Source organism: Anabrus simplex, chromosome 3 (assembly GCF_040414725.1).
Source record: "Anabrus simplex isolate iqAnaSimp1 chromosome 3, ASM4041472v1, whole genome shotgun sequence".
Taxonomy (NCBI): domain Eukaryota; kingdom Metazoa; phylum Arthropoda; class Insecta; order Orthoptera; family Tettigoniidae; genus Anabrus; species Anabrus simplex.
The window spans coordinates 402,204,999-402,231,038 of NC_090267.1; the positions used below are offsets into that span (position 1 = coordinate 402,204,999).

At 41.9% G+C, this 26,040-nt stretch overlaps 1 protein-coding gene across 2 annotated transcripts in view; it reads right to left on the minus strand.

Moving 5' to 3' along the window:
• Positions 1 to 816: 816 nt before the first annotated feature.
• Positions 817 to 26,040, minus strand: part of LOC136866435 (trypsin-7) — a 48,265-nt gene continuing 23,041 nt past the window's right edge. For both annotated transcript variants that reach the window (XM_067143371.2, XM_067143372.2), the window contains 5 exons: positions 22,073 to 22,161; positions 19,649 to 19,790; positions 14,588 to 14,695; positions 8,089 to 8,238; positions 817 to 1,042 (listed from right to left, as the gene is read on the minus strand). In XM_067143371.2, the coding sequence (XP_066999472.1) occupies positions 896 to 1,042; positions 8,089 to 8,238; positions 14,588 to 14,695; positions 19,649 to 19,790; positions 22,073 to 22,161 (636 nt within the window). In that variant the 3' untranslated portion in view covers positions 817 to 895. The remainder of the gene's footprint in view (positions 1,043 to 8,088; positions 8,239 to 14,587; positions 14,696 to 19,648; positions 19,791 to 22,072; positions 22,162 to 26,040) is intronic.

A 26,040-nucleotide genomic window follows, 5' to 3' on the forward strand; every position in this document is an offset into this window, starting at 1 on the left:
TCACGGTAAAATGTTAGTTCCAACTCCAGCCGCACAATCTCCAGACTCTAATGCTCGTGATTTATGTGTTCAAGCTTGTGGTGACCTGATCAGAGAAGTGCGTAAGCTTTTACTGTTCCAAATACCACGTGCTATTTATTGTTTCCCATCTCACAGGAGTGCCTTATGGTGAGGTTTAAGAGGAGCTTCTGGCAGAGAACTGCTTGATACCAGTACTCTATCGTAGAGCAGATTTTAAATTGTCTGATCTAGGGCATTCATTCTGATGGCCTCTCGAAGATCCTGGTGGAATGAGGTGGGAGTACTAGTGCCCTTTCGGCGTGCTGAAAGCAACAAGTGCCTATCTTCCCTGTGAGTTTGTTTGGGTGGGTGTCTCGTCCGTTGTCGATCAGCAACCGTTTGTCCCTCCCTGAACTTCTTCGAAACTCTGGAGACACCACTACAACTCACTCCGGTAAAAACGGCGACATCCATTGGTTGCCATCCTTCTTGCAGCAATGTCACAATTCGAATACGGTAGGTAACATAAATAGTACTTTTGCCATGCTTACCTCAATCCTCCACGTGTCGTCTTTTCACCATCAACCTTATAACCGATAGTTGGCAAGATCTCTAGTGCATTTGGTCACTACAGAACAATGTGCGTCCTACAGAACAATGTAATAATGAATGGATAAGGTGTTTTACAGTCCACTGAACTACAGACTTCCATTTCGCACACCAGATGATCATGAGAACTATGTAAGTTTACAGCTGAATAATTTCATTTTTATGCCAACACATTTTATTTTTCATATGGGTAATTAGACACAGAGAGTATTTCTATCAACCATTATATTTATTTTGATGATTGAAACATTTCTTTCCAAAAAGTGGTAGTTGACAAAGCTATTTCTCAGACTCCCGTTGTTGACTTAATCCAATCTCGCAGCACTGACACGTCAGTGTAGACACCTGGTCTATCAGCTTCGGCACATCCAAGACCCCATGATACCACACCAACGAGATTTCCGTTTGCAACCAAGGGACCACCAGAGTCGTTCTGTAATGTAATCGTACAAACACTGTTCAGTATTTGGCTGATAATGAACACAATTTTAAAACATCAAGACAAATCAGACTGATGATTAATAATACAATCTAATTCCTCACCTATCGGTTGATTTATCAAGTATATTGGTACTACTGGAATGAGAGGCTAGTTTCGTTTCGTGTCCGTTCTCTTTTCTATCTATCCATGTTTAGTTATATATAATCATTCCGATATTTCGCTGTTGTTAGATTCGTAGGGCTAATAAAAATTTACCTTGGATATACGCATTTTATATATCAATCCCCTTAGCTGAATTGTCAGCTTGCTGTCTACAGAGCATCACGTCTTATTTCCAGAGAAAATTGAACCCCAAAATCCACCATAATTCGACCCCGGCCGTATGGATACAAAGCCACTAGTTTAGAGGGCCCCTTGTTCAATTTCCAGCAGGATCTTTTTTTTTTTACGTCGCACCGACGCAGATAGGTCTTACGGCGACGATGGGACAGGAAAGACCTAGGAGTGGGTAGGAAGCGGCTGTGGCCTTAAGTAAGGTGTGAAAATGGGAAACCACGGAATACCAGGGCTGCCGACAGTGCGGTTCGAACCCGCTATCTCCCGAATACTGGATACTGGCCGCAATTAAGCGACTGCAGCTATCGAGCTCGGTGATCGGGAAATTTAACAGCTTATGATTAATTTCTCTGGCTCGGGGACTAGGAGTTTGTGTTCGTTCTAATACAAACATATCTTCGACTACACATAACAGAGTACACTACCATCAACCACAGAAAAACAATAGTGATTATATCCCCCCACGTACTGTTGGCATCAGGAAGGGCATCTCATCGGAAAACTAGGCTTAAAAGCATAAGAGACCGAGCGAGTTGGCCGTGCGGTTAGAGGCGTGCGGCTGTGAGCTTGTATCCGGGAGATAGTGGGTTCGAATCCTAATGTCGGCAGCCCTGAAGATTGTTTTCTGCGGTTTCTCATTTTCAGACCAGGCATATGCTGGGGCTGTACCTTAATTAAGGCCACGGTTGCTTCCTTCCAACTCCTAGGCCTTTCCTGTCCCATCGTCGCCATAAGACCTATCTGTGTCGGTGCGACGTAAAGCCAATAGAAAAAAAAGCATAAGAATGAAGTACACTATTGATATATCTAGTTTACAATCATAGTCTACTACATCGGCTTTTACACAACTAAATGGTCTCTTTTCCAGTCAGATGCCTCAGTTTGCAATATTTCAGAATTACGAGAGAAGGTACAGTCGTTTCTGAGTCGAATGATCTTCTCTCCGAACTTCGAAAGTCCTACTTCGTTTGTCGGGTTTGAGCCCATCATCTTGCAATCTTAAGACCGACACGCTACGACTGATCTTCAGAATGAGCTTGATTCACGTAAAAAGGGTTTCCTATCTACATATTATTAAGTCAGAGATGACTTCCTCAGGCGTATTGCGTGGCTGTCTTGACGAGATTCGCCGCCATTCCAAGTAGGTAACTTTTCAATTGAGCTCACAAGGCAGAGTGAATTCCATTCCAACCCTCTGAATAAGATGAAAATTTTGGACAAGCCAGGAATAGTATTCGAGACCTTGAAATAAGATTATGATGATGAAGATGATGATGATGATGATGATGATGCTTGTTTAAATGGGCCTAACATCTTTGATCATCAGCCCCTTAAAATGAGAGGCAAAGGTGCCAACTCAACCGAGTAAGCTGGCTGTGTGGTTTTGGCTACGTAAATGTGAGATTGCATTCTGAAGATGGTGGGTTATAACCCCACAGAAAATGGTTTTCCAAGTTTTTCCATTTCTACACCAGCGAAATGCTGAGGTTGTAACTTAATTACGGCCACGGTTGCTTCCTTTCCCATCCCATCGTCCCCCTAAGACTTGTCTGTGGGGTCAATAGAGGTACTCCGCTCAGTTTGTCCAGGTGTTTAACGCCAGAACCCGGCAGCGATCCCTCCAGGTACCTGGAGGACCCGGGTTCGATTCCAGACCATGGTTCGAGGTCCAAGCAGCCTACACGGGAACAATCGAGGAGCTACATGACTGTGAGATAGCAGTCCCGTTCTAGATAATCGAGACTAACGGAGCAGAAGGTTCCTCACAAGTAACTTGCGTCAACGCGTAATCTGCAGGCTTTTGTCCCGAACAGCGGCCGCTTCATCGGCCAAGGCCCATCAGGGCTGCAGCACCCATGGGGTATGATTTGGTGTGATTAATAGCCAGGTACATCTTGTGAGCACCTTTCCACAGTGCGCTGGCATGCCTTCTGGGATGTGTAGGTGCAAGTTTGCGTTCAGTAGATAGTGATTTAAACTCCACCATCAGCAACCCTGAAGAGAGTTATCTGTGGTTTTCTCATTTTCACATTAGTGCAGTATTGTAGCTGTACTCTAAGGAAGCCTACGGCCTCTGCATTCCCAATCCTAGTCATTTCTGATCCCATTTTCACCGAAAACTGAATTTGCACGATGTTGAATCACTTTAAAGAATAACAGAATACCATCGTTTCTATTCTCTCTGCAGAACATCACGTATTATTTCCGGGGAAAATTGCACTCTAAGATCCACCAGAATTCGAGCCCCAGCCGTATGGATACAAAGCCACTAGTTAAATTACTGCACTGTTAATAGCCGTCAAATGAATACAACTGTTTTACGCTACTACTACTACTACTACTACTACTACTACTACTACTACTACTATTACTATTACTACTACTACCCAAAAGGCAGAGAAGAAGGCATCGGCATTAGCCAGACTTATGGCTAACATCGGGGGACCAAGAACAGTTAAGAGACAGATTATGTGCTCTGCAGTATATTCCATTTTACTTTATGCTGCACCTATCTGGCACAATGCACTCAGGAGGAAGATTCACCGAAGAGCTATGGAAAGAGTACAGAGGAAAATGCTGCTGAGAGTTACCTGTGCATATCGAACTGTTTCGACAGCAGCTTTACAAGTTGTAGCTGTCAGTATTCCCATTGACCTCCTCGTTGTAGAGAGAAAACTTTGGCATGAAAGGGATGCGACTATATCTGCTGAAGAAAAGAAAGCCTCGAGGAACCAACTCTTACTAGACTGGCAAGACCGATGGGATGGCACAACCGATGTTGGCCAATGGACAAAAAAGCTAATACCCAACATAGGAGACTGGCTTAAATGTAGACATCAGCAGGTAGATTACTATCTGTCGCAGATCCTGACAGGACATGGAAGATTCGGCGTATACGCCATGAAGATGCGAAAGACGCAGGGAGATGGTTGTCGGTACTGTTCTGAAAGGGATACAGTAGAACACACTTTTTTCTACTGTGTTCGATGGGAAGAAGAATGAAGGAAAGCCTGCCAACAACTTGGCCAACGACTCACGCCAGGGAGTCTGGTTCAGATTATGTTAGAGAGCCCGTTTGCCTGGAACACAGTAAAGGCAATGGCGACAAGCATTATGGGGATGAAGGAAAAATAAGAGAAAGGAAGAACTTAATAATATACATCACTCCATTCCGATGTCATGCCGACAAGCAGTTCCAGAATGGTCTGAGTGAAGAGGGCAGGGGTTTTTAGTTGGTGGAAATCCAACTCCCACACAGAGTGGTGTCTTTAAAAGATTTTCCCCTGCCACAACAAAAAACTACTGCTACTACTACTACTACTACTACTACTACTATACCTAACAACTCAGCATGGAGGAATTGATAAATTTAAAATGTCTGGGAGAATGGATCCACTCAAATGAAAACGAGCTGCAAAAAACGGATTGAAGAAGATGGACATGGCTTACAAACTCACTCAACACCCTTGCAACAAACGATCGTCATCGTTCCAGCCAAAAATAAGGCTCTACACAACTGTAATTAAACAAGAATGAGAATGTTTAACGTTGAACAAAAGAGATGAACAAGAGGGACTGGAAAAGGAAGAAAGGAATATACCAACGACAATTTTGGGACCCCCAAAAGAATAAAGATATTTGGATGAAAAGAAAAATGAAGATCTCTACCGCTATGTAGAGAAAATTACAAACACAATTGCAAGAAGAAGACCAACATTTTATGTTCTCCTGCACAGAAAGAACAAGGACAGGCTAACTAAGAAGATGTATTATTATATTTCCAAATTAAAACATACCGCTGGTTGGCTGGAAGAGATACGATGGGATCTACAAGGACTGAAATTTGCAGGTGATATAATAAATAAGAGGGTGGCCTTCCGGTGAAAAATCACTTCTGTGGATTGTTTGGTTTTCCACAGTCGTTGTCAACCTCGGAGAGCGTTGTTGGAGGAATAAAGGCAGGCGATTAGCCGACGTATAAAAGTACTGTAGTTCTGGGGAGAAGCGAAAAAGAAAAATACTGTATCATTGTATTAAGTTGTAAGCGATCTATAATTGGCCAAATTCTTCTTATTAATAATAATAATAATAGTAATAATGATACGGACTCGGCTACCATATGGAGGTAGTTTGAGCTGATGCCACATAGGCTATCTGCACGTAAATTTCGACGTTCCTTTTTCCTCTTCCAGATGACTGTATTGACAGCATTTCTTTCGAGTGAACCAGGGCTCAGTTTGTTATTTTTCAGGTAAACGCCGATTGTGTCATCTGAGATCCTTTACAAGCCGACATCGTGCGACATACTGTGTTTTCTGCCCTTCAAAATTCCTTTTTTTGTTTTTTATAACTCTCTACGAGAGAAATAGACAGGTATATTTATGTTTCGTAGAGGGAAAATGTGTTCACCATACTGAAGAACTATCGGGTTAAGGAGAGATTATTAAAAGAAAAAAAAGGGAAATTATGTTGACAGTCGGGCGGCGGTCAGAATTGATCGTAGAATGAGTTCTTGCTTCAAGGTACTCACAATGGTCAGAAAACGCTGTAATCTTTCATCTTCATTGTTCATAGATTACATGAATCATCTACTGAAAGTTTTAACATGGCAGGGAGGGATTCAGTTAAGTGGAAATGCAGTAACGTGTTGGGGACCAAGCCGAGGACTTGGTCCTGATGGTAGATTGTGCTGAAAGCCTGCAGTCTAATATCTAGGAACTTGAAAATAGATGCAATGAGTACGATACGAATATTAGCTTTTTCAAGGCGAAAATGATGCCGGTAGGTAAGAAAACTAATAGAGTAGAATGTCTGGTTGGAAATACAAAGCTGTAACAGGTAGATCATTTCAAGTATTACAGCTAGACCTGCTTCCACAAAGTCACTGAAGTTGCCACTATAGGAATACGTCGGGAAGTCATTCATTATGTGCCGTATGGTCTGTCTCGGAGCACCACAACTGCATTCTGGCGAAGGTATATGTCCCCACTTGGAGAGAATATCTGCACATCTGCCATGGTTTGTTCTTATCCTGTTCAGCGTTGACCACGTTTTCAGGGGTAGGTGAAAGCCAATTGGTGGTGTTGTGGTGCTTGTGATGTCTTGCAGCTGACATGGAATGTTTTTTTACCAATTCTTCCATCCATGTTTGCAAGAGGTTGAAATTATTGTTCACCAGGTGTTTCGCTCTCCGGATGGAGGGGTTCCGTGAACGTAAACGTCTGGCTTCAGCAGCAATGATGTCCTGGTGTATTAGTAGCTGGTCGTTTGTATTTATCTTCTTATACTCCCGGAGTAAGGCATGTCTGCGTTTGAGTTCCACTGGTGGAATGTGACTCAGTGCTGGTAACCAGAATGTTGGTGTTGATTTTACTGTGCCAGGTACAATTCTCATTGCCTGATTCAATTGGGCATCGACAGGTTTGGTATAGCTGCTATTGAGCCACACCGGAGAACAGTACTCAGCTGTTGAGTGGACCAAACTGAGGGCGGTGGTGCGTAAAGTGTCGGCTGATGAACCCCATGTAGTGCCACACAGTTTCTGAAATATATTGTTTTTCTGATTGAGTTAGCGGACTTGTCCGGAGTTGAGCCAATGAATAGTCGTCGTATGTCGTGATTGTTAACAGACTGTGTATTTGAATCTGTCTGTGTGCAGCTGTAGTAGTGTGAAGTGATAGAGCGTGCGAAACGGTGTGAAACTGAGGCCTACCAATCAGAATTATCACCCGTGCCAGGTAATACCAGCCAGATGGACTACCTACTGTGAAGGGGCATAGACTTTCTAAATATCCAATAATAATGGTTCGTTTGAAGCGCTACGTTGAACTATACTGAGGCGTTGTGGCTTCTACCGTCGTCGCTCCACTGGTTCGACTTGTGCTATCACTTCTGATACGAAAATCCACAGTCTGTTTCCAGTCATTTGTCTGGGTCAGGAATGGAATGAATGAAGCCCACATCTAGCGGCGAGGATAGGAATTGTGCCGGCTGCCGAAGCCTGTCGCACTCCTTTGGGGCAATGATTGATGAATGACAGATGAAATGAAATGATATTGGAGAGTGTTGCTGGAATGAAATATGACAGGGAAAACCGGAGTACCCGGAGGAAAACCTGTCTCACCTCCGCTTTGTCCAGCACAAATATCACATGGAATGACCGGGATTTGAACCACGGAACCCAGTGGTGAGAGTTCGGCGCACTGCCGCCTTAGCCATGGAGGCTCTCACTTCTGATATATTCTGTATAAATATCAAGAGAGCCAGCCCCACTGTGTGGTGGTAGCGTGTATTCTTCTTATCCAGACACCCCGGGTTCGGTTTCCGGTTAGTCCAGGGATTTTAATTCGGGACTGAGGACTGGAATGTGAATCACTCAGCCTCGTTAGAACAACGGAGGAGATGTATGATGCAGAAAGCAGTGGACCAGATCAAGAAAGGTAAGCAATACTTCTGAGTACGTTGCCACACTCAAAATATCTGCAGTACTTGCCGGGCAGTGGTTTTATTGATACCCCAGGCCTCGCTATGATATCTATGTACCGCGAGGTTTGGCAAATATAAAGTAATTCATTTATACCGTTGTAATATTGTTACTCAACTATTTGCGAACATTCGTGTAAGTACAATTTTAAGTGAAGGGGTTACTTTCACTATGGACATCATATAGGTAACTAAACGACGTTTATATGAAGATATACCTGGCAGGCGTCCTTTCCACCGGCTTCATATCCAGCACAAATCATTCTTGGAGAGATGTCATCAGGGTAGTACTCACTGTCACAGTAAGTGCGGTCGATAACAGGAACTGATACTTTACGAAGCTGTGGCGAGTTCACACCTTCATTTTCCTGGAACATAGAAACGTTCCATTACTTCATAGAGGAAAGTGACGATCAACGGCGAAACTTAAAAAGAATATTTCATAACATTTACTCTTGATTTTTATATCTATCAGAATGATTTCAGATGTCTGGATCTTACGAAATTCAGTTAAACTTTTCGGTTACAACCAATGATACACTGATCAAAAAAGACATTTTGTCATATCTTTAGATGTTGCTAAATACATTGCATGAATGAAATGTGGGATGGGGACTGGACTATTTTGGCAATCCGATAAAAAGTCTTGTTTACATAACACAGAGCTCCACTGTTTTCCAGATGTTTGGGAAGTGGTAGTGTCATTTGAAAAAAAAAAACGAGTGTCGCAATGAAAACTATGTACGAAGGTGGAGTGTACTGTTTACAAGTCATGGATGGTGGTGTGCACCGAGGTAGGTGCTGGGAGATCCGTCATCGAATAAAGTGACTAGTGCACGTATACTCTTTGAAGAAAGCTACTCACTGTGGTATGTTGCCAGAATGCTAAAGGTTGCTCAGAGTGCGATTTGGTATCCAGGAGACTGGGATTGTTGCGAGGATATGGCAGCCAAAAGAAAAGTAACCTCAAGGCAGGGTCGTTTTTTGCGTGTACAAGCTTTCCGAAGACGCCAAGTTAAAACAAGAGCATCGGCGGATCTACAACGGGCTTCCCGAGATTGTAACCAAACAGTCAGAAACTGGCTTGGCGAGGCCAGTTTCAGATTCCTAAGACCCTCTGAAGTATCTGCAGTGGGTAGATGTCTTCTTAACAGGAGGTTTCAGTTTGCTAGATATCACCTGTACTGCAACTAGCGTCCTTATCTGTTCTCGGGTGAATCCCGTTTTTCGTTATTTCGTTCGAATGGTCGTGTGAAAATCTGGAAAAAACACGGGGAGCAATTTCGTCCAACAGTTGTACAATGTACCGCTACGTATGGAGGTGAATCTGTTTAGGTGTAGACAGGGCAACTCCTGACACAAAACAGATCTCCATGCCATCCACAATGGTTCCTTAACTGTTTGACGATCCGTCGATGAGAGTTTAGTGCTACATGTGACTCCTCACTTAAGAAAACTTGGAGAAAACGTAGTATTCATGATGAGTATTCTAGAGCCCATGATGCCAACATTATTCAGAGATTTCTACAAGAGCACCCTAATTGTGGTCGGCGGTCTCACCTTCTCCACTGCCATTTGCGTTCCCTTTTGTAGGCAAAAATGTGGGTTGCAAACGAGCTTGGATCACGTGCAACGAATAGAGTGGCCATCCAGAAGTACCGATCTAAACGCAATCGAACAAATCTAGCACTAAGTGGAAGACCGCATCCGAGCAAGAATCTTAACACCCAAACAGTATAACGTTTGGGAAAATAGGAATATCTGCTTCAGCTGAGTGTGAGGTGCCTTGTCAGAAGCACTAGAAAGCGTTGCGAAGCTGTAATCCATGAAAAGGGATTGACTCCGTACTAACACCCATTCGTCATGCTAATACGCTTAATTACCACGAAGTCCTTTTGCTATACGTCCAAGAACTACTTCGTTTCATGACCCGTTGCACAATGACGTCGTATATTGTGAGTCCAAAGAATGCTTTTCAGTTCAGTTCATAATTGTTGCAAAGGGGAATATTTGTTTTCGTTGCGTGTCTGTTTTCATTTCAATACACACTGTGTGGCCAAACGTCACGGAAATGGGTGTCCCATTAGAAAATGTGCCGTGTATGACCTCTGAGCGTTGCGGCTAGCTGCGGCGTAGTTGTGCAGTCTGTCACAGACACCAGTGTCTTGAAGTTGTCAACACGTTGCGGGTTAACCGACTTTGAAATTGGGATGATCAGCGGTGCACGGCGGATGGGTCATAGCATTGCGGGGATCACACGCGAATTAGAGTTTCTGAGGTCAACAGTGTCGAAAATGGATTTTCAACATCGCAGATAGAATATTACCATCTGCGTAAACCGCCGCACAGGGCGTAATTTCAGGATTCTAGCCGGCCAAAAATCGTATCTCGGAAACTAATGGACCGATTTACATAAAACTTAGTATGTAACTGCTATTATTGGAGATAGTTAAGTGTGTGGTCAATCAAGTACAAAGAACAAATTACTACGCTAGGAATATAATTAGTAATTTTGTAATTTTAATCATTTTTCAGTATAGCTTAAAAATTAAATACATGTTAATAGTGGAACATGCTGTTTAGAATGTTTAAAAACAGATACAGGAACACATGTACTTGCCAAATAATTTATTCATTAGATGCAGTTACATAAGAATCGCTATCGTCACTGTCATTATCTCCTTCGGCAGAACCAGATACAGGACGCTCAGACAGTAAGTTGAGCACTTCTCGTGAAAGCGGAATCAACTTCCTCCTCCTTGATTTCCCTAAGCAGCCTAAGGAAAAGGCGAGTATTTGTGTCCTTTCTGGAAGGTTTCCTGTTATCTTTATTCCTGGTCTCCTGGGCTTCCTCGGAGAGTTGTCCAATAGGTATAATGACCCAAGAGTTTGTGCAAGGTTACAGGCATGTAGTACGATTTGTATTTTTGTAAGTACAATTGTATAATTTCGTTTGCGTGCATGCCAAATGTCACTTTATCAATGGCATACCCACACGAAAGAGTTTCTAGGATGACACGTAGATGGTTTGTTAAATTTATATCGAATCCAGTAATATCCGCAGAAGTGGAAGCCTCTCTGAAGAATCTTCTAGCGGTTTCCATAATTGGTATTACCAGCAGTTTGCATCGGATATCAACCAATATACGCGTTTCCTCCCCGAACTTCTGTAGTGAAGCCATCTACAGTATTTATTTATTGCGTGTGTATTTTAGGCTTTAAATCAGTGCGTAAATATATTGTGTTGAGTGAGAGTTATGCGATAAGCCTACGTGTGTGATTTATTTCCTTAATATAAATGCTGTCATCTTTTGTAGTCATCTGCAGTATTTATTTATTGCGTCTGTTTTCTTGCTTTTATTGTCTGGATAAATTTATTAAATGTAATTAAATATATCCCCCGCCCCTGTAGCCCATAACATTATTCACCTATTTTCTTTCGCAATTTGCCTTATATTTCAGTACTGAGGTTTCTCATGTGCCATAGTTTACCTCTGATTCTGAACAAACCAAACCGCTGTAAAACGCACGTCCCCTTCAGTTCATAAAAATAATTTGTAGTTTAGTTTCTTTAGCCTTTTGTCTTGAACTTAAATACTGAATTTCACAAATTTATGTGCCGCCGTTTTCCCGTGATGGCGTTGAGCGGAGCCGTTCAATATGGCAACCCTGTTTTCTTAATATGGAATGAGCTATTGTACTGGCAGGCTCATCCTGACATTGTTGTGATGCACGTCCTTCTGCAAGGCTCATTCTCTGCTCGAACCAACTTTTATTGTACTTCAGCAATTTGTCCCTTTTCTACTATATTTTGTCCAGCGTGATCGAATTTTAGCACACAAAATACAGAAAGAATCCCTTATTGACTTGGATATATCCACGGAACAATCCTAAAAGCCTAAACGTTCAATTACAACATTCGCAATATCATCGTTCCGCTTATATTCCCTGCTGTTCCTCAACAGCTCAAAAACCGACCTCCGGGTTACAGAGTACTTGGCCTCTGAAAAAAATTAATCACTCTTATGGTCGCGCCTGGTCGCAGCAAAAAGTCACAGTTTTCTATTCATTAAAGTATAGATAACTCATCCAAAAGACTTTCATTGCGGAAATCAAAGGCAATCCATTTTGAAAGTCAGCTGAAATTTGTATAATTAGATAGCGCATGGACACCGTGTACCTGAATATAAAGTGCATATTTCGGACAACAATATAGTAATTTTCAGAAAATGCTACATACTATATAAAATAAATACCATCATCTAATATAATCGCAATGCAAGCTAAAGAAATATTAAGTTCTGACGTCTTTACTGAGCCCTCACATAATAATAACTGCGCCTCGCCTCGCCAGAATATGATGCCCTACCAGAGGAGAGCCACTTTAGGGCTTCGGTGAGATTAGATAATCAGACAGCGCGACTTTTCAATACTTTATTACTGTACCCAAGAGTCTTATAAACACGACTCACAGAAAATGCGCACCAAAGACAAGGGTTGAAAATATTATTTTTAGCCGGCTGGATGCTAGAAATTACCCACTGTGCGCCGTACTGGAAGATCACGCGTGTTGGGAGCTAGGAGTTCATTTCCGCCAGGACTGTACCACGGTGCCCTTAATTGTGCCAGGCTCCTCTCTTTCATTTATTCTGTCCGACGTCCCTAGGTCAACTCTTGTTCTTTTCCGACCCCAATGGTATTAGAGCATTCGAGGCCTTGGGAGTCTTTCATTTTAACGCTGTTCGTGGCCCTTGCCTTTCTTCGTCCATAACATAATTTTTTGAAATGACGGACCTCCCTTCTTTTATTCTCTCTCTCTCTCTCTTTCTCTCTCTCCCTCCCTCCTGTGGGTGGCGGATGCAGACGAATAATACACCCGCGGTATCCCCTGCCTGTCGTAAGGGGCGACTGAAATGGGCGACCAAGGGATGATTGTATTAGAACCATGAAACTACTTGTGATTAGTACTATCATGCGGGGAACACCATGGGTCGCTTTTACTTGCGTGTAGTACTACTATGTTAGGTACACAATAGGTTTGTGGTTAGTAGCAGCAGAGATAGGTTCACTGCGGATTTACAGTACCTGTGATTAATACCACTATATGCGGGATATCATGGGCTCACATAATCTGTGATTAGTACCATTATGTGAGAAACACCACGGATCTGAGCGTTGCCTGTGATTAGTACCACTATGTGAGGAACACCGCGGGATAGTACGAGCCCCTGTGATTATCACACCTATGCGAGGGAAACCATGGGTTTACGTTGCCCATGAGTGGCGCTATTATGTGAGAAACACCGTAGGTCTGCGTTACCTGTGCGACGTACAATACTTCTGAGTATTACAGTAAAGTGTGGAAAGCGTGAGTGTGCGCTACTTTTCATTAGTACCGCAACTTGACAAGTGATAAGTACCATTTTGTCGGGCCGTTGACCTGGATTTTGGACCCCTTCAGTCAACAAGCATCATCGCTTCAGGATTGTTCTTTAGGAGCAGTCCCTTGGCCAGTAATACTACTGATTTAAGTTAGTTTCTGGGAATGTGAAGCATTGCGGGTCGGATTGTTTTGAATTCAAATTCATCCTTTCATTCTTCATCATCATCACGTTTTTAATTCTGTTCACTGGATGATTTTGGACTTTTAAACTGTTATTGAATTTCGTTCCATTTCCTACCGTTAGGGGCCGATGATCTAGATGTTAGGCTCCTTTAAACAACAAGAATCATCATCATCATTATCATCATCATCATCATCATCATCTACCAGTGCTGTAAGGATGCAACTGCACCGTGCAGGCTTCACCAGCTCGTGTCTCTTTGCTGACACCTCGACACAGAGCTCAACGACGTGCACGGGCCCGCGAAGGTCGGCAATGGACCATGGAACAGTGGTGGCCTGTGCTATGGTCGGATGAATGGGTGCATGAGAATATGGCGTATGCCCCATGAAACTGTGGATCCTGCATGTCAACAAGTCGTGTCCAGGCGGGAGGTAGCTCAGTTCTTGTCTGGGTGACGTACTTGTGGTCGCAATTAGGCACGTTATGTGGGCATTTTTTCAGACCGTCTGCATCCCTTTCTGGCCCTGGAGCACCCCGACGGGGATGCCATGTTTCAACATGACAACGCGTCATGTCACCACTCTGTGGTGGCATGCAGGTGGTTGGAGGAGCACTCCAGTGAATTTACGACCATGGATTGGCCCTCCAGATCCCCCGATCTTAATCCAATCGAGCACTTACCGGATGCAGTCGATGCTGGTGTACGCTCCATGAACCCCGCACCAACTACACAGGACCAGTTGTGGGTAGCAGTGCAATATGCGTGGGTCCCGATCCCTCCAGAACGATTCCAACACCTTGTAGAGTCGATGCCTCCCCGTATTGCTGCCGTTTTGAAAGCTCCCGGAGGAGCAACTCTTTATTAACCTCACATTCAGTGTCTTCCCATGACGTATGGCCACTCAGTGTATGTGCTTATCACACACAATACAATATATTGTACTGAAAAGGTGGACCCTCTTGTCAATTTATTTCTTATAAGTCATTTTTGCACAATAATTGTTCTTTCCTGAAATCGGTGCTTCTTCTCTTCACTTCCAGGTTTCTACTATTCCGAAGGAAAGTATAAATTTGATAAGAAATACCAGTGAAAATTTCCTCGTGCCTAAGAGAGTGCATGTATGACTTAATTAACAACGGTCATACCTACCTGTGTATAGCCCCATCCAGAAACCACTGCCTCGGTTCCTGCAGATACAGAATTGTCCTGAAGACTGACGGCTTTCACTGTATCACTGAATGTGAATGCAGGTGAAACCTGAAAGTAAAAATGATATTGTTTGTTAAGATATTCCTAGAAAGTAAACAATGCACAAATACTTATGGAGCATAATTTTGTTATCAGTGACTCGGTAGTACAGTTGAATATATGAGGCTTTGCGAATATAGGAGATGAACTTAACAAACGCATGTTTTAAGTAAATAACTTTTTGAATTTATTTAGGCGAAATCAACCCAAAAATGATTACAAGTGTTATGTATATTTTTCAGATAAAACTACTTGTTGGCTTAGGAATATACAACACAGGTTTTCTTGAAATAAATCTCTTCCGTTACAAATATAATTTATTATCATTTATTCCAGTTCAAGCATAATCTCGTTACTGTTATTATTGCTGAAGGGAAACACATCGATTTAGGCTGGGATAGTTGAGAGTAGCCAGCTACTTGAAGCCTCTAAACTTGAAACCAGAATTTGTGGTTACATAAGGAAAGCCTCCACGGAATGCATTAAGGGGTAAGCCCACTCAAACAGGAACTCAAATTTTAATTATTAAATAAGCAATGTCTGACGTTAAAATGCGTAAGGTATTGATCCAAATCTGAAAAAAAAAATAATTATAGCGTTGTTGCTACTAGTGGTGTAAACATGTATCAAAAGAAAGGCAAGGAAAAAAAACTTGGGGTACAGAATGGTTTCGTCGGCGAGAAATATAGTCCGGCTCCATGGCTAAATGGTTAGCGTGCTGGCCTTTGGCCACAGGGGTCCCGGGTTCGATTCCCGGTAGGGTCGGGAATTTCAACCATCATTGGTTAATTTCGCTGGCACGAGGGCTGGGTGTTTGTATCGTATTCATCATCATTTCATCTTCATCTCGATGCGCAGGTCGCCTACGGGTGTCAAATCCAAAGACCTGCACCTGGCGAGCCGAACATGTCCTCGGACACTCGCGGCACTAAAAGCCATACGCCATTTCATTTACGAGTAGCATAAAACACCCTATTGAAATAATTGGCTGCAGAGGATCCTCCTACCAATATGAATCCATAGTTCGATATTTACTCCCCACCTGTAAATAGCATTGTTGAAAATAGAAAACTTCTCACTAAAACAAAAATTGCGAATTTTCCTCACATTTACCCTTCTCATATCCTTCATATCCCCTGTTGTATTTACTAATGTATCCATGTATGCCACCCATTCTCTTTTTCTATAAACGGATCCTACTGTATTCTTTGAAACTTTTCACTAACCATATCCGTATACTGTACTCTTAAGTTCCTCGTTCTGGAGATTATCTGCCTTATTCGTCTGATATAACATTCTCTGTGTAGGCAAAGTGATATATAGTTCACTACAGATCATGTAGTGATATGTATCATTATGAAAGCCGAATACACACACAATCCTAATATATTTCCTGAATTTCATGTCGGTTATGATGTGTGTGTTATGGATCGGATATATTTACCCTCCCATGATTACCTTTGGGCTTGAGGAATCCGTTCGTAACTGCTAATACCATACTAACACAGAAGTCAAGTAAACAGTTCCCATTCCAATAAGATTACATATTTTCACCATATTTACCCATATCTTCATATTCCTGAATTACTTTCACAATTTTCGCATTGAATTAGTCATCGAGCGCTATCCTATCATTCCTGTTGATCCTGACCAAAATGTCACTCACTGCTTCAAAAAACTTGTCAAATTCATAGTCATCTGTACCCTTACAAGGCGAATAAACAGAGGCTTTTCTCGTCCTAATTCCTCTAACCGTTAAATCTACCTACAACTTCCTCTCATTCTCTTGCCTAACATAATGTATGTTGAGGTGATAATATTCCTGATGAACAGTTCTAACCCACATTCATCCCTTCCTTTTTTTACACCTGTTAAGATTATAACCTGTCTCTTCCTACTCATCTTCTCTTACGCGAATATCATTAAATACTAAAATATATAGATGCATCTTCTTTGCTGACTCAGCCAGTTCTACTTCTTCTTCTTCCACAAATTCCATGAATAATCTCCAGAGAATTCCATTTCTATCGCCAAGTTATTTCCAAGAAGTTCCTGCATTTCGTGCTACTCGAAAATAGTGAACTCCCTAAGGGGACATACCCCTGTAAGTAGACATATTTCAAGCTTCCGCCAATCATTAAAAAAAACTTATGACACAGGGGGGAATTCAGAATGCCCTCTTGTTAGAAGGTGTGATCCACTTAGGGTGACACCATGTATAATGATTGTAAATGTCAGATTTTAACATGGATATGCTCTTGGCTGGAGGTTTGTCTGGAATTAGCGTAGACAGAAAACCTACACCGTGGTACCAGACAACCAGTGTCTATACTAAGTTTTCAGCATCTTCTTCCTCACGTTATTATCGTGTTCTAGAACTCTGCCTTCTCTATATAGTAGGTACAAATGGCACTGTGTTTTAATCGAGTTTACACTGCCTTTGATTGGCGTTTCGCCTAGTCACAGCAAAACAGAGTCACTTGGGAGACTGCGTTCATATGTCACACTACGTCCTCACCAGCGTGGCTTCGTGCCATTACCTGGAACTCATGTCAACGCTTCCCTCGTGAATCGTTGCCTCCAGGATGCGAAACGCAAAAAAAAAAAAAAAAAAAAAAAAAAGATTATTGCGTCATTTTTTAGATGTCACAAAAGCATTTGACTCATGAACATATCAAACGATCATTTCGACAATCAGAAATTCCTCCTAACTTATGTAGATTAATTCAAGCTTCTCTTACAAAGAACACAGTTCAAGTGGAAGCTGATAATATGAAATCAAAATCCATTGAAATTAAGTGTGGCGTAGCTCAAGGGTCCCCTATCTCACCACTGCTGTTCAATTTAGCAAGCAGTACTGTAATACAAAATCTCACCGACCATGACATATGCCAACGTTATGGCCACATTTATCTGATGATCTACCGCCGTTATCCTCATTTGCTTTCGCAGATGACCTAGTCATACTCAGAAAAACCGAAAATGATGCTACTACCTTGTAAAAAATAGCTGAAAGCAGCTTTGCAGAAATTGATTTACATATCCATCTCCTTAAGTGCAAATCTATAATCCTGAAGAAAGGAAAATTAACTGAAGTAAACGCCATTACACTCGAAGGATCAACAATCCCGTCGATAAAAATAAACAATGAACGAATCAAGTATTCAGGAATCGACTTCAACAACTAAATTTCTTTTGACAGACATAAACTAATAATAAATAATCCGGTAAAAACAAAACTTCTGAAACCAGAGCAAAAGATTAAGATTATTAATGAGTTTGTTTGCCCGGGTTTGATCTATCCTCTACAATGTTCCCCTCTGACTCAACTATCAAACACTTTTCTTGAAGATATGGACAAAATTGTAAGAGGTTCTGTAAAAGAAATAATTATGCTGCCAGTTGATACTCCAAATTCGATGCTATATAGTGCCAGAAAGGTCAGAAGGATGGAAATAACTTGCGCAGAATGGGAAGCCAATATACAGCATTACAATATTTGTAATCGCTTACTCCATGTTCAGGACGTTCATCTACCATACGTAAGGAAGTTACCTGAAGAACAAGATTTGGCAGTCCACAGACTTGACATAAAAAAAGGAAGTCTTTCCCCAAAGATTGACGGAAGAAAACTACGTGAAGTTATGAGAAATCGATCCTTTCAGTCGTGGTGCCAGTTACCACATACAGGAAAAGGAGTAGTGTTATATTCAGACTGCCCGAAAGCAAACTCCTGGATGACTCATAAATCACCTTTGTCCTCTTCTGAATGCATAACCGCAGTGAAGATGTCATGCAACCTCACCGCAGTCAGGTCGGTTCCCGGTAGGTCATTCAACACAACCCGGTACCGCCAAAATGGCTACAACGAGACAGAAACCCTTGGACATGTGCTGGGATTCTGCCGGAGCACTGAGCTAATGCGTAACCATCGCCACAAACGTGTAAGAACGTCGATTGCTCAAGGCTTGAGACAGTGTGGATGGGAGGTGCACGAGGAGGTTCACTGCATCTCTACCGATGACTCTAATCGGAGGGCGGACATCGTAGCCATCAACGGAGAGGACATTAACGCAATGGTCTTTAGATCTCACCATTCACTTTGAAAGAGACCTTAATCAGGCTCGGGATGTGTACCTAGCTATTTATATTCCGTGCTTGCCTTACCTTTCATATAAGAATATATTTAAAAAAATATTTCGCCGGGTTGAGTGGCTCAGACGGTTAAGGCGCTGGCCTTCTAACCCCAACTTGGCAGGTTCGATCCTGGCTCAGTCCGGTGGTATTTGAAGGTGCTCAAATACGACAACCTCGTGTCAGTAGATTTACTGGCACGTAAAAGAACTCCTGCGGGACTAAATTCCGGCACCTCGGCGTCTCCTTAGACCGTTAAAGTAGTTAGTGGGACGTAAAGCAAATAGCATTATTATTATTATTATTATTATTATTATTATTATTATTATTATTATTATTATTATTATTATTATTAAGTATAAAATACCTATTGATCGGTGGATTGTCAGAGGCGTGCTATTCGGAGCAAGAGGCGCCCTCCCTAATCAGACATCGAACTTCCTACAAAATTTGAAAGTTCCATTCTGCGAATTAGAAGAAATAGTAATACAGATACTGAGGGATTCTCTGCAAATAACTCATTTCCATCTCTACCTGAGAACGTGATTTACATTCCTACCCCACTAACCCTGGAAAAAAGAAGATAACAGCATTAAATATTAAATTATCATTTTTTGAAGTTTTTAAACCATTGAAATTGAAGCTGCATTCCGGATATAAATGGTCACCCTAATTGCAGGACAGATAATTTATTTAACTAAAAATAGCCCAAAAGCATATCCATGATTCTATACTTTTCTGTGTTTGCGAAGAAATATGCATATATTTTTTTACAGTGAAGTTATAATAAAGTGGCCTCACAAATGTATCAGTGCCTAATTGTCTCACCTTTATAACGGCTATGTCGTAGTCCATTCTGTAAGGTTTACCGTAATTGGAGTGGTAATGCATTTCTGAGACCTGGTGCAGTGACCCTCCACTGGCGTGGAATGAGGACCCAGCTCGCACTTGCATGTTATCAACAGCTACTCTAAAGAAGATAAAAGAAGACGACATTCAGTTATTCCCGCATGTGTGAAGATTAATGCTATTAAAATAAAAGTTACTGTAATAATCAAATTTGCATGAACTCTTAAGCAAACAAATCTTTGACTTCTTCCGTTACCGCGAAACAAAACCCAACTGGTTTAGAGAAACTGAAATATTTCTAGTAAAGTTAAAAATTACAGAAAATTCACTATTAGCTGAGGTAATAAATAAATAAATAAATAAATAAAGAAGATGATATAAGGCTGCAAGACAACTCTCTACATCAGGAACCAAACCTATTATCTCGGTAGATGAGAGGAAGCGAAGATCAGAAAGAATGAAGAAATACTGAGCAATAAGAAATGAACAACACACAGAGAAATGATTGATTCAACGTACCCAAAAGAGGGTGAGACAAAAGAAGAAGAGAAGCAAATTTGCGACTAAAACAGCAAGTGATATGATCAGCCAGATAGTACTTCATAAGGGACTACTATACTCAGCGAAAACTAGAATAAATTGAAAAATTACGAATCACATCAAAAAGGTAGTGTCTATTTTAAAAAAATACATCTCAGTCTACTCAACCAAGTTATAATTGTGATTCTTAATGTTCTCCGTGCTGTATAATGGAGTGGAAGCCTGGACCCTAAATGAATTTGAGATATAGCGTTACCGCGGTATAGTTTGTATTCATGGATATACTATAATTCAAATGTGAAAGATAAGTAAATAACCTATACATGAAATGTCTTAAAATTCGTCTTCTAGTTTGGTATATGTTTTAAATGGCAAACTGCATTCTTACAGAATTTGCAGCTTTGTATACTTTAGTTTTGTACTTCACCTTTCGTACACTCCTTCCAGTCATCATGTTCACATTAATTGAGTGCTAGAATGCGAGAGGGAGGTAACCCAAACAGACATGGAACCGAGAGATTTTGGATTTTGCGTTTGTCTTTATCGCATGACACTGAGCACATTAACAGTTATCTTTTTGGTTCATAAACAATTATTTATAGTACAACAAATATAGTAAAATTAAAATCGTCTTCTTATATCCATTATTTATCTGAAAAAGGTCATATCCGTATCGCCAAAACTGAAAACTGAAATTTAAAAACTGGATTACTTTTACAACAGTCCAATTTGAAAATACGGTTAGGTTCAGATTTACTTCAACATAAATTTCTTGTTACATTTAAGGTTTACTAATAGTATTTGTGGTTCATGTTACAGTGATTCTAAGCAGCCGTCTGGATCCTCCTCCATCTCCTCCTCCTCCTCCTCCTCCTCGCTGTTAGCACCTTGTGTGTCTGGTCGAAGAGCACGGTACAGGATATGATGGTTTTCAAGGATGAAAGTGAGCAGGGATATAAAGTCCTTGTATTTTTCAAAAAACCAAACCAAACCCCATGGCATTGCAGCCCTTGAAGGGCCTTGGCCTACCAAGCGACCACTGCTCAGCCCGAAGGCCTGCAGATTACGAGGTGTCGTGTGGTGAGCACGACGAATCCTCTCGGCCGTTATTCGTAGCTTTCTAGACCGGAGACGCTATCTCATTGTCAGGTAGCTCCTCAATTCTAGTCACGTAGGCTGAGTGGACCTCGAACCAGCCATCAGGTCTAGGTAAAAATCCCTGACCTGGCCGGGAATTTAGCCCGGGGCCTCCGGGTAAGAGGCAGGCACGTTACCCCTACACCACGGGGCCGGCACCCTTGTATTTTGCAGCAGCAATATTTCTGCCAACAGGATACAAGCACACCGCATTTTATAAGTGTAAGCTGTGAAGGGGTTGAAATCTGTTGATGTTCCGTGTTTCCGAGGTCGGCCAGTACATCTTTCCAAAACCTCAACTTTCCTCCCAACCAGCCAGCCAATCGAGAGTAGTTTTCTTTCTTCATTTCTGGCACGTTTTCTAGATCTCTCACAACTACTAGTCACAGAATTATCTGCACTGTCAGCCATGATGTCAACACTATAACCTGAGACTGCAAGCGCGTGTGCTATTGGCTACCACTAGCTGACGTAATGTTACCGCTTGGCTAAGCTCCCATTAGCACCGTAATATTACGATTCGCAGATATTCCACAATCTTCCTTTCGTACAGTGGGAGAGTAAAAGCGGATAATTATTCATATATTGTGGAATAATAAACATATAACAGTAATTTCAAAATATGTCAATGACTCATTTTTTAAAAACAATTTGTGGGTTAGCTCCTTCTAGCATTCGAGCACACAATTGTCCTTTGAACACAATCCAAGTTACAGTGGAACTTACCCTTTCACACAATGCGCAGCTGTGATGGCCCATTCGTTACTGATGATGGAAGCTCCACATCCATGCTGTCCATTGAACTGTAGGGAGACCTGTGAAATAAATTGGGAGCTATACAAGAAATATATGGTAAGGAGTGATATATTTCAATGAAGATAATTTGCAAGAGTCAATTGTGAGGGAGGAAAATCTGGCATGTATATAATAAATAACCCAGAGAGTGAAAGTCTTTCGAATTAAAATTAGATTCATATTTTCCACCTGCTGCAATCTTTGATGAGTAGCATTACTTTTTCTGCCTTAAAAGCGTCTATAAACATTTTCTACTTTTACGGCTTTCGGAGACGCCGATATGCCAGAATATAGTCCCGCAGGAGTTCTTTTTCGTGCCAAAATATCAATATACATTTTCAGAGACTTTCTGCGGTGGTTTTCTTTGTAATCTGTTAGTCTGTTTTTAATGTTTCAAATGCGCACTTTTAGTAGATCTGCTGTTATTTCTTGCACAAATTAGGTATACCTTGTCTAATAGGTAACATTGTAATTTAGAACGTATTGCCATGTTTTAAATACGTATAACCGATTTACATTTGAAGAAAAACATTGAAGTGTTAAATACAATTTTACACTAAATTTCTATGTAATTGAAGAATTATCCATCATACAATGTAAATGAATGTGCTGATCTGTACTAATACAGTATTGCACAGTTCAAAAAATGGGGGAACATGTTTTTGTACGTATGCTATGGTCCACGAAACAATACCTCACACCGAGGTATATCACCAGCTAAACATTTATTCTTTATCGTTGAAATATACAAAAGAACATCGATAGATTCGCGTTCATGTTCGGAACATAAAGGGAAATGTCCGAATAGGGGCGAAAACAAAGTGATAACAGTCCTCCAGGGTGGATTTTTTTTATCACAGTTGGAGAGCTTGAGTAAGGTGTATGTCCTCTACGATTATTTATCATAGCTTGGCACCTACGTGGCATGCTCCGTATATAAGTCGGCGGAGGTCAGGTTGCGGTATCAGGTCCCTTTGTTCAATGAGAGCCTGTTCGAGGTCTTGGCGAGTCTTTGGTGGAACAGGACTCCCATAAACTCTTCTGTCAAGCCTATCCCACACATGTTCGATGGGATTAAGGTCGGGTCTCACTGCTGGCCATTCCACCGCTTGAATGTTCAGTTGTCGTAAGACGTCTCTGGTGATGCGCGGTACATGAGTCCTGGCATTGTCGTACATGAGTACGATTTCCGGGCCAACATCGTATGCAGCAACCAATACATGCTGTAGCAGTATCTGCTCGATGTACCCCGCAGCGATAAGATTACCACGGACGAAGACAAGATTCGTACGGCCATCAATACTGATGCCACTCCACATTATCACAGAACCTTGTCAGAATCGGTCGCCTTCCTGGAAAACATTTGGCATGTACTGCTCACCACGGTGTCTCCATACACGTTGACGTCCATCACGCTGAGTCAGGGGGAATCTGGATTCGCCTTTGAGCAACACAGGTCTTCATTGGCGAAGTTGCCAGTTGACGTGGGTACGGGCAAACAGAAGGCGAGCTGCGCGATGTTGCTGCGTTAACGGGACACTTGAACAGGACGTCTGGATCATAAGGATACTTCTCTTAACCTGTTCCTTACTGTCTGGTCAGATCCTGTGACTCCAGTGCTCCTCCAGGGGACTTGTTGCAGTTCTCTGGCAGTTGCTGAACGACGCCGCAATGCACAGATGGTCAGATATCGGTCATCCTGTGGGATTGTCATGCGTCCAAGACCTTGTCCAACCCTCCTTGTGAACTGGCCTGGAGTATAATTTAATGTTTCCAATCCAATCGATATAGCAGCCTCAGATTCGTGTAGTACAATATTCTGTTCAATAATATTGACAGTTCAGCTTCCCTGGTCACGTTGCTCTGGAGTGCGCCATGCTGTATCTACACTACTGATATACAGCAGCCTCACTCAGCCACTACTGGAATTACTAACTACTGTATTCCTTTTGTTATAATAATGTAACCAAACAGAAATCCACAATCCAAGCAGTAAGTTGCTTGCAGAAAGACATAGAAACAGCGTTGGAATTCCCAAGAGGGAAACTTCATGCAATATTTATAGATTTCACAAAAGCCTTTGACTTGTTAAATAGAAAACTTATAATGGAGAAATTAGAACAATCGTTGGAAAGAACCAAGTAACAAGATTGATACAAAATATCCTGTCAAACAATCAAATAGTTCATGGCCCATGGTGTGGGTTACTATAGTCACGTCCTACTTCGTCAACCATGGGCAACGGCTGAGTGGCCTAGTAAGTGGTCCTGAGAGTCGGGATGCCAGTTGCTATGGAATGGGAGTGGGCATCTCGGACATATTCTGAGTCATGGCCCTACTTGTGCGCAGGCGGCTAGGGCTATACGATCTGCCGGTGATCCATAACCCGTTACAGGAGAGATCCTCACTTGGACTATGTGCAAGTAGGGCAGCATCCTGCTTCATGAATTTACCGAGCTCAGAACATTTTAAGCAAGCCTCGGACCTATGGGAGTAACGGAGTCCCAATCCCATTTGGCAGGCGAGGGACTCCTTGGAAACAACTTGGCGACCGAAATGGAATTCAATGGGGAGCTATAAATATTAATGGGGATTATGGAAGAAAGAAAGTAAAACTAGCTGAGTCAACAAAGAGGATGCATCTGGATGTGCTAGGAGTAAGTGATATTCGAGTAAGGGGAGATAGCGAGGAAGAGATAGAAGATTATAAAATGTACTTGACGGGTGTTAGAAAGGGAAGGGCAGAGTCTGGGGTAGGGCTGTTTATCAGGAATACCATTGCACGAAACATAGTTCCTGTTAGGCACGTAAATGAGCGAATGATGTGGGTAGATTTCTCAGTTGGAAGAATTATGACCATGTGAGGGTGCAGATGAGGATGAAGTAGACAAGTTTTATGAAGCATTGAGTGACATCGTGGTCAGGGTCAATAGCAAGGATAGAACAGTGCTAATGGTCGATTTTAATGCGAGAGTTGGAAATAGCCGGCATCCGTGCCTAGTACACCTAGGTGAGGAAACTCATTGGTTTGCGTTGGCTATGAGTGGCGCCATTGTGTGCGAAACACCATAGGTCTGCGTTACCTGTACGAAGTACATTACTTGTGAGTAGTACCGTCTTGTGTGGAACACCGTGAGTTTCGCTACTTTTGATTAGTACCGCAACATGACAAGTACCATGGTTCTACTTTACTCGCGACATGTACCATTCTGTGGGGCCTTAGACATGGATTTTGCACCCCTTTAGACATCAAGCATCATCGTGCTTTATGAGTGGTCCGTTGGCCAGTAATCAATTATGTATGATCTTTGTATGAGTCTGATCCACTGTATTTTGTTTGTTTGTTTCCTCTTTTTTTGTGGGGTTCATGTCCATCCATTCATTCTTCATATCATTATTATTATTTTTTGGTCAGTGGATGAATTTGACATTTTTGTTCTTTCATTTCGTACCATTAGGGGCCGATGACCTCGATGTTAGGCCCCTTTAAACAACAAACATCATCATCATCATCATCATCATCATCATCATCATCATCATCATCGAATTTAGGCCTACTAAACGTCGCCACAATCCTCTATTTGCAACTAGTGCTGTGGCCTCATTTAGTTCTATACCTCTTATCTTTAAATCATTAGAAACTGAGTCTAACCATTGTCGTTTTGATCTTCCTCTACTTCTCTTACCCTCCATAACAGAGTGCATTATTCTCCTAGGTAACCTATCCTCTTCCATTCGCCTCACATGACTCCACCACCGAAGCCGGTTTATGCAAACAGCTTCATCCATCGATTTTATTCTTAAATTAGCCTTTATCTCCTCATCCCGAGTGCCCTCCCACCATTGTTCCCACCTGGTTTCTACGGGCTCCGTAGTGTTCCTCACATAGTGGATACTAA